Here is an 8,544-nt window from a genome sequence, read left to right on the forward strand (position 1 = left end):
GTGTAGGTCGTTTATAACCTAACAGTAGCTTTTTACTTCTGGCGATTGTTCAAACATCATAACAGCAGTGTTCACTGGTGAAGATTATCTTGCTGAAAAAAATGTGTGTCATAAACATTTGCTTGCCACAGATTGTATTTTCTGCAATAATCCAAAAACCTATGGAAGAATCTGATTGGGTGTTTGTCAAGGGAACCAGGTCAATGCTAACTTCCTGGTTGGCCTACAAAAACATGTCATCACCATGGCACTCTACTCCCAAATTAAATAATTTTTTTTCTCTGTTTTGAAATGCTTCACTAAATAAAAGCAAATCCCATATAAGGAATTCATGTATGCGTATGCAAGATTTGTCTGCAACTTAGCGAAATGTTCCTGTTCTGTCATGTGGCCAGGTCAGGGATTTGAGCATGAAACCCTCCTTCCTCCTTTCTGACTGTACATGGTGCCTGGTCAGGCCTCCCACAGGAGCCTTGGAGAATAAACTAACCAACTCTAGTCTGAGATTCAGCATGATTTGGCTGCAGGCTTGTAGTTACTCTCCTATCCTGAATACAGACCTGTTTATTCAGGTTTCAACAACCCAATGCACACTCACCTGCAGTGCACCACGACAGGTGTGTGTAAGGGCCTCTGGTGGAGGTAGTGGCCATGAACCTCCTGGATGAATCGCAGCAGGTTGCTCTTACTGTCAGGGAGACCCCTGATGGAAGTATGGAGGAATTAGGCTGAACACCCTGACATCCCCACAACCTCTACACATGGACAGTAGTTTCCCTAGTTTACAATCTGAGAGAAGAGAAATGCCTTACAGCTCTGGCCAGGAGGTGAACTGGAGATGGACAACTGTGCGCTTCAGGCTTTGGTCACGGTACTGCAGGCTGATCATGCGCTCCACATGTGTCGATGTGGTCTTCTGTGTGGTTAGGCTGAGTGTGATTGGTCCCTGAGAGAGCTGTTGGCCACGCTCCGTTGGGAAATAGCGCAGAACCTTTCCCTGAGGGAGATGAGAGCATTAAAAACAGATGGTAACAACAGGAGAGGAGGAGAAAATGCCACCTACAGTGGGTGTCTGTGATATGTGTGCAGAAACAAAACTGCTTTAAAACTAGCTGATTATATAGTTGCAGTAACTGGAAATATGATTTGCTTCTGTATAAGGTTCCTAAGTCTAAAAGTGAACACAGAGTTTCCTGCAGCCACACATCACGTCTTGTTTTATTCGCTTTCATGTTTACTGTGCAAATTATATTAAGCTGGTACCTTTTCCAGCTCCTGCTCTGAAACCAGCATCACTATCAGCGACACCTTCTGCTCATACACCATCAACCAGAAGTCCGCCACTGTCCCGGTGAGCGGGGCCTGTGTAGCAATAAGGCGTGGGCAGTATGGCGACAAATCTTCCACATAACTGGCATTGATGTAGTCATCTTTGCCTGACTGGAGCACTACACGGGTGAGGTCATAGGGCATGACATCCTGGTGACGATTCTTCATGGTGTAGCAGCGAGCAATGGCAATGGAGAGCTGGCGGGCATCCTTCTCCTGCTGGTCCTGGAGCTTCTTCCAGCAGGCATCCAGCACCGACAGACCACCCTCAGTGTCTGACGGGTGCTCCAGGGAATCTACTTGGGCTCGGTAATGTTCCAGTTCAACATAAAGTCGGGCGACACGCTCCGGAGCTTGGTATGGGTCTCCCTGGATCAGGAGAACTCCCTGGTAGCTCTTTTTTCGACGCTCCCCATCCTGCGGGTCAGCTTTGGTGGGTTGCAGGACATTGGTGGGTGCCTTGGTCCCTCCAGGTTGGCTCTCTGGGCTCGAGGACAGGAGGTCATCTGTGCTTGAGCTCTGGCATTGAAACAGCGATGTGGAGGGAGAGACAGAAGGAGAGGGAAGAGTGGGTGGGGCTGTGCCTCCAGGGGTGGGGGCTGGTGTGGGTCTCTGCTGGGGGTTCACACCCAGAGATGTAGGACCTGGAGAGGGAGATGGGGAGGGGGAAAGGGAAGGGCACAGAGGGACAGCATTTGGTGGCTGAGCTGCTGAAGGACCTCCAGGAGAGGGCTGGATCATGTGCTGAGGAGGGGGAACATGAGCACCATGTGGCCCTATGGCAGTGGGTTGCTGTGGGGCACTTGGAGGTACTGTAGGTCCTGGAGCTGAAGGGTACATAGTTGAAGGCTGAGGATGGGTCATGGGAAGAGAGGTCTGAGGTTGTTGGGGAGCTGTGGGCTGTGGTGCCAGGGGCTGCTGAGGCATCATCGGAGCTCCTCCAGGGTAGCATACTGCCCCAGAATGGGGGGGCTGAGCCTGGGGTTGGGTGGGTATCTGCATGGGCTGCTGGACAATGTTTGGTATAGGTGGTTGTCCAGGGTGAGGGTGATGCTGTGGAGGTAGTGCACTGGGGGGCATTTGGAGCACAGGGCCCCTTGGCAGATGGACCTGGGGACCAGGAACCATATGAGGTTGTGAGGCAGGAGGCACCTGTGGGCGGAAAGTTGGGTGAACGGGCTGACTAATGGGGGGCATGTAGTTCTGTGAGACTGGGGGCACTGGCTGACTTGCAGGGGGCATCTGTGCTCTGGGACCACCTGGTAACTGCATCTGTGGGTGGGGTGGAATCTGCTGAGCAGGGGGCAGAGTGATTTGTTGCTGCTGTGGCAACATGTGCTGGTGAGGGAGTCCAGGGGGCATCTGCTGGTTGGGATGGGGCAGGTAGGGTTGAGACACAGGGGGTACTGGCTGAGATGTTGGGGGTGTCTGTGGATGTGCAGTTTGAGGTGGCATCTGGGCCTGAGGTGGCCTTGGCATGGAGCCTGGCATCATCTGAGGATGCTGCTGGGGTACATACCCCTGGGGAGTGTGATAGCCTTGGGGTGTCCGATGCTGGGGCTGAAAGCCATTTTGTTGATGTGGCTGCAGTGCACCTGGAAATGCCTGCTGATACTGGGGAGGAACACCAGGCTGAGGCATATATCCATGTGGACAGGCCTGCTGGGTCTGGAGAGGAGGGTGAGGGCCAGGGATAGCCCTTTGTCCAGGCTGGTACCCCTGAGGCAGCATTTGCCCAATGGGCTGGGGGTACGGCTGCGAGTGCTTCTGTTGCTGGGATGCAGAACTTTGGCCTGGGCCTTGAATTGCCATCCCCTGCTGGGGCATAAAATGGGTGTAGGTCCCCATCTGTGGGGTTACAGTGTAGCCAGTTGAGGATGCAGGTGGGACAGGGTGGTGTGGTGTGGGTGCATAGCTGGGGATGGGGGCCTGGATGCTGTTCACAGTGGTGGTCGAGGGCCGGACCGGTGTAGGGGCAACAGGACCGGGTTGGGGTGCTTGAGGAGGGGGTAGCCGATAACCTGACACCACTGGCTGGGTTGGCATTTGTGGAGGCATCTGATGGAGGGGCACGCGTGGTAGGGGTCCCTGTGCTGCGAAAGCCCCTGAAGTAGGAAAGTGAGCTATACGTGCCAGGAGCTCTGGAGGTGGCAGGTTGGCAGGGAAGCCAGAAAGAGCAGCAGATGGCGCACCAGGCCAAGGCAAAGAGCTTCTGCCGCCCAGGTTCGCTCCAGGGGGGACGAAGGCTTCAGGGCCAGGCAGACGAGTAGCTGTAGTAGGTAGGGAAGGAATGTCAGGGGGGAGACTGCAGAGGTCCTCCGGCAGGTCACCCCCCAAGGCCAAGATGGCTGCACTGAGTTGGGCCAACTCCGGGTCCTCCAGGCTAGAGCAGGCAGAGTCGACATCCTGTGGCTTTAAGGAGGGTTTAGCTGCTGTGGGGCGTGCTGGGGGCTTCTTGTGGCTCTCTCTAAGGAGGAGACAAACAGCGAAGGATTTAAGTTTCACCATCAGCAGAAGGAAGTCAGAAAAAAAAAAAAAGAAACTTCCACAAAGCCACATTTTTTATTTATTTAGAGGTCAAACGTAGAAAATGTTCCCCGATAGACTAGTGATTAGGGCGCAGAGGCGGGTTCATGTCAGGGTTGTGTCAGGAAGGGCATCCGGCGCAAAACACGTGCCAAATGTCAACATGCAAATCGTCAGTGAGACGAGTCACTGTGGCGACCCCTAATGGGAAAAAGCCGAAAGTGACATTCAGAGGTCAAACATAGAAAGAGGTTAGTAAAAGACTGAGAAAATGTGAACGAAGAGTCCAATTATACAAGCCTGAGTTCAGAGACTCACTGTCACAGTAACCATATGTAACTGAAATACCAAATTACATGAAAAAAAAAAAAAAAAAAAAAGCAAAGCAAAGTTCCACTCCTGTGTCCCCCTTACTTTTCCAGGATGGGCTTTCTCTCCTCTGCCCTGGTCTGACTCAGGGCCTTCGCTCTCTCCAGCAGACGTGACGCTTTGGCCTCCAGGTCATCGTAGAACTCCTTCCCCTCCTGTGACTTCTTCATCAGGTCCTCGTAGGCTTCATACGAGCCCACCAGTCCCTGGACGGTGCTGTTCCACTGTTGCTCAGTCTGGCTCAGACTCTTACGAACTGAGGCATACTGGACGTTAGCCTCTGTCAGGGCCTTCAGGATGTTCTCCTGAGCTGCCAGATTCTGGTCAATGTACACCTTCACCTGCTCATACTTCTTCAGCTGCTCCTCAAATATATGCTGGCAAGGCACAGGTTAGAGATCTTATAATGAATGTATTAAAAACACTATAGCAAAAGCGGTGACATGTGCAAACACAAACTAGGATCCCGTAAATCTTTCATCTACAAGATAACACAAAACCCACAAGCTGGTGCATTTCAAGTGTCTTTGTTTTCATTTCTCTCAAATTTTTTCAGTTTACAATCTCCATGTTTTGTATGGACTGAGCATGTACAGCCACACACCTTCATGTCGGCCCTTTCTGTGGTGACGAGGGTGGCAGTGATGTCATCTTGCTGGATGAGGTCACGGAGCTGTTTCTCCAAAGAGTTTCTCTGTTCCCTCATCTCCTGCACCTTCCCCAGGATCCGCTTCATACACTGCAGCCCTGCTACTTCCTCTGCATTGAGATAAACACGCATACTTACACAGTAAGACCAGATCTGATCCTTGAACAATTTTTGGCTCTCAGTGATTTACATTATTGTTATATTTCAAATATATAGTATATTTCTCTAACAATGAAGTCACCTGTAACCCCGTAGTTGAAAACTACTACCTAAACCAAGTGAACTTACAGTGCCTATAAAAAGTATTCACCCTCTTGGATGTTTAACCCTTTAATTGATTTTATAAATCAATCATGGTCAATATCATTTGGCTTTTTTTGACAAAACAATTACAAAAAGGCCTCTTTAATGTCAAAGTGAAAACTGGTTTCTACAAAGTAATGTCAATTTAATAAAAATATGTAATGGGAAATAAGTGATTACAAACTGACCTTCACTGAGTTCGGGCCGGGGCAGGGCCTCTCTCAGACGTTCCAGTGGCCCCCCCAGCAGACGCAGGTTGCTGATGTGCAGGTTCATGGCCCGGTGGAGCTCTGTGTTGGTGAAACTGGCCTTCTCATGGGCTTCCATGTATTTCTCCAAGTCCCTGCGGATCTCAGCCAGAGCCTGGCCCTGTGCTGCTGGGTGTACCTCACCTGCAGCAGGGCTGCCAACCTCTTTGAGGGCTCGTTCTCCGGCCTCGTCTGCCTCTAGGACGTCTCTGATCTCCTTCAGGGAAGACTCCACGTCAGTGAAGACGCCCGAGAGCACTGCACAAACAAGGATGTGATAGAAGCAAACAGCAAGGCTCAAAAAACTGTTCAAATAAAACCAAGACTTAATATGAATACTGAATTTGTACATCGGGTAATTTGGGCCACAAACAGCTGGATGTAGGTCCTACCCTGCATGGACTGGATGAGGCTCTTGACAGTGTCGGGTCGGACGCTGAGAGCAGCACACTTCTCCATCAGCACAGGAGGGATGTGACTGTACATGTCCAGGTTGTCTACAGACTCTGGTTCCAAGCCCAGAGAGTCCATGAACTGCCTGCAGGAGGAGACGAGACCAGCAAGCTCAGAATAAAACAGGGTCTGCTGAAAGAAAAGTCCATTCCTATCAGAGCCACACTCTTAATTATTGGTCTCAATTTTAAGTTTCAATGTACAAAGATGTTCATGAGAAAACTCATTTCAATTAATACTGCTTAATTAACATCATCACCTAGTTTGTCCAAAGCACCAAGTAATTTTGTTAAAGCACCACACACTCACTCTAATGTTTCATTCTTGTTCTCGATTTTGGCAATGACATCTCTCAGCAGCTTGGCCTTCTCCTCACTAGAAACAGAAGAACATACCCACAGTCTTAGACGCTGAACAGCTTTCTTCACACATTAACGGTTGATTGAACAGCCTCTTGTGACCGAGGCTACCTGTAGAGAGATGAGGCCTCATGGGCAGCCATAGGCACCAGTTTAGCAAACAGGTCCGGTCCAGTGACACTGGGGTCAGTAGGGTTGACTGGCAGAGCTTTCACCAGCGGGGCCCCTAGAAGGGTACAGAGTCGTGAGTTTTACTGGCACATGAACAAATGAGTTTGACTGTATAAACATAATGAAACAGAGAAGAGAAGAGATCACAATCAGCTACAGCCACTGAAGTTTGTCCTTACAGTTACAACTAGTTTTAGTCCGTTTTCCTCACTGACAGTATTTCTGAGGTAAGGAAGCCCAGTAATCATTCTGGGCTTTGAGAGACTGCAAAGAGCATGTTTCACTATTTTCAGATATTATATTGAAGAAATCCACACTCGATTAATCAAGAAAACAATCCAATAACAAAAATGATTAGTTGTAGCCCTAATCACAAAATAGCTCAGCCACCTGGTTCTAAGACAGAGAATCTAATTCTGCCATCTGATTTCAAAACATCACATTATTTAACTAGTGTTGACAAATTCAAAGTCAGTTACTGCAACACATTAAAACCTGCAGCAAAAGTCAGTGACTCACTAATGTAACATTTCACTGGCAGTAATGTGCTTTAAACACACATGTGGCTACAGTGAGAGGCACAAAACCGTAACGATCACTTCAGTCACTAAACACATGTAAAGGGTCCAAGGACCTGCTGAGTCACACACACAACCTGAAACACAGTGGGTTATTTCTTTCTCTCAAACATTTAACAGATACATCCATATGCTGCTTTGCATATAAACATGGAACTGTTGTTACCTTTGACTGAGGGCAGAGTCTCCAGAGAAGGAACCGTCTCATGATAGATGAAGTCATTATCCTTTTTGGCTGAGCTGAACCTGTAGGTAAAAGTTAGAAAAATATTTTTTCACATATATTTCTGCCAGATTTGATCCACACCTGTTAAACTACATGAAAATGAGAAAGCTGACACAAGATTTATTCCTCACTTTCCACCGATGACATCCATGGAGAATCTCAAGGCATCTTGCACACTGTCAGGTTGACCCTGGTTGTACCAAGACAAAGGATAGAAGAAGTTATAAAACAATGAGAACAAACACACAAATATAAATAAAAGACACTCCAGTGAACAATGCATTGCTGGGAGGTAAGTGCTAGCCCACCTTGGCCAGTTTGATGGCTTCATTGAGTTTATCCAAGGAGCTCTGCAGGTACGCCAGCTGTTAGAAACAGAAATACCTGTTTACATAATCGCTGAAAATAACTGCAAGGAGTGAGTGGGGCACAGGGGTGAAATTAAAAGGCATTTACCTGGCAGCAGAGACATTAGTCATGATTTTAGAATAAATCAGAACTCAGTCTCTCCAGGATGGCGCTTTAAGCCACACTAGTGTTTGAATGCGACAAAATACCTGCACATTGACAGCTACACTACTTAGCAAATGTTAGCATGCTAATAAGACGAACTAAGATTAGTAAGATGGTAACCATGAGAATGTTCACATGTTGATGCTAGCAGGTGGCTCAAAGCAGCTCTGACTTAGTTGTGGCACAGCTGCCGAATCCTAGGTCTCCTTCTGTGATTAGTAGAGCCCAAAATGATGAAAAGTGATGATCTATATTATTGATGATCATCATATGTAATATTGATTTATAGTAAAGATGATTTCAGGAATTTGTTCAGATCTCCAGAAAGCCCAGTTCATAGGTTTGCATGGTATTTATTTTAGTAGCAGCTAGGCTTGTACAGGCAGCTGTAAATATATTTCCATAAGGGTCATGAGGTAAAACCATAAGTTAATGTTGCCAGTAACAAAGTAGTTTGATAAACTATATGTGTGGAAGAGATCTGAAAGGATTCAGTTTTTCTGAAAAGACAGAAAAACCACTGAGGATGTATTTTTAGTTCCATTTCTAAAATTATTTTATAAGGAAAATTGCATTAAAATGAGAGAGCTTTCCTCCAGTTTGTCTCGCAAGTATATTGCAGGAATTTCTTGAATTTGTATCAATTCTTTAAAAAAAATAAACATGGGGGGACAGTTAACTCCTGCCAGCAACAATGGAGGGAACAACAGTACTGACTGCGCTGAACAAAGCCACAGCACCCTGACAGTAGATCAGTGGATGACCCTACCCGCTCTCCGTACTTCTGCTGCTCCTCAGCCTGTTTTCCCATATGAAGCTG

The 8,544-nt window shown here is 47.8% G+C and overlaps 1 protein-coding gene across 1 annotated transcript in view; it reads right to left on the bottom strand.

Annotated features, from left to right (window-relative positions):
* The window catches only part of ptpn23a (protein tyrosine phosphatase, non-receptor type 23, a), a 25,134-nt gene that overhangs the window by 6,792 nt on the left and 9,798 nt on the right, over positions 1–8,544 (bottom strand). The window contains exons 9-21 of the mRNA XM_020615507.1: positions 8,494–8,541; positions 7,520–7,576; positions 7,343–7,401; positions 7,152–7,231; positions 6,348–6,462; positions 6,187–6,252; positions 5,817–5,962; positions 5,365–5,682; positions 4,829–4,983; positions 4,270–4,601; positions 1,264–3,796; positions 813–997; positions 599–703 (exon numbers count right to left, since the gene is read on the bottom strand). Of these exons, the coding sequence (XP_020471163.1) occupies positions 599–703; positions 813–997; positions 1,264–3,796; positions 4,270–4,601; positions 4,829–4,983; positions 5,365–5,682; positions 5,817–5,962; positions 6,187–6,252; positions 6,348–6,462; positions 7,152–7,231; positions 7,343–7,401; positions 7,520–7,576; positions 8,494–8,541 (4,199 nt within the window). The remainder of the gene's footprint in view (positions 1–598; positions 704–812; positions 998–1,263; positions 3,797–4,269; positions 4,602–4,828; positions 4,984–5,364; positions 5,683–5,816; positions 5,963–6,186; positions 6,253–6,347; positions 6,463–7,151; positions 7,232–7,342; positions 7,402–7,519; positions 7,577–8,493; positions 8,542–8,544) is intronic.

Source organism: Monopterus albus, unplaced genomic scaffold (genome assembly GCF_001952655.1).
Source record: "Monopterus albus unplaced genomic scaffold, M_albus_1.0 scaffold166.1, whole genome shotgun sequence".
Classification (NCBI taxonomy): domain Eukaryota; kingdom Metazoa; phylum Chordata; class Actinopteri; order Synbranchiformes; family Synbranchidae; genus Monopterus; species Monopterus albus.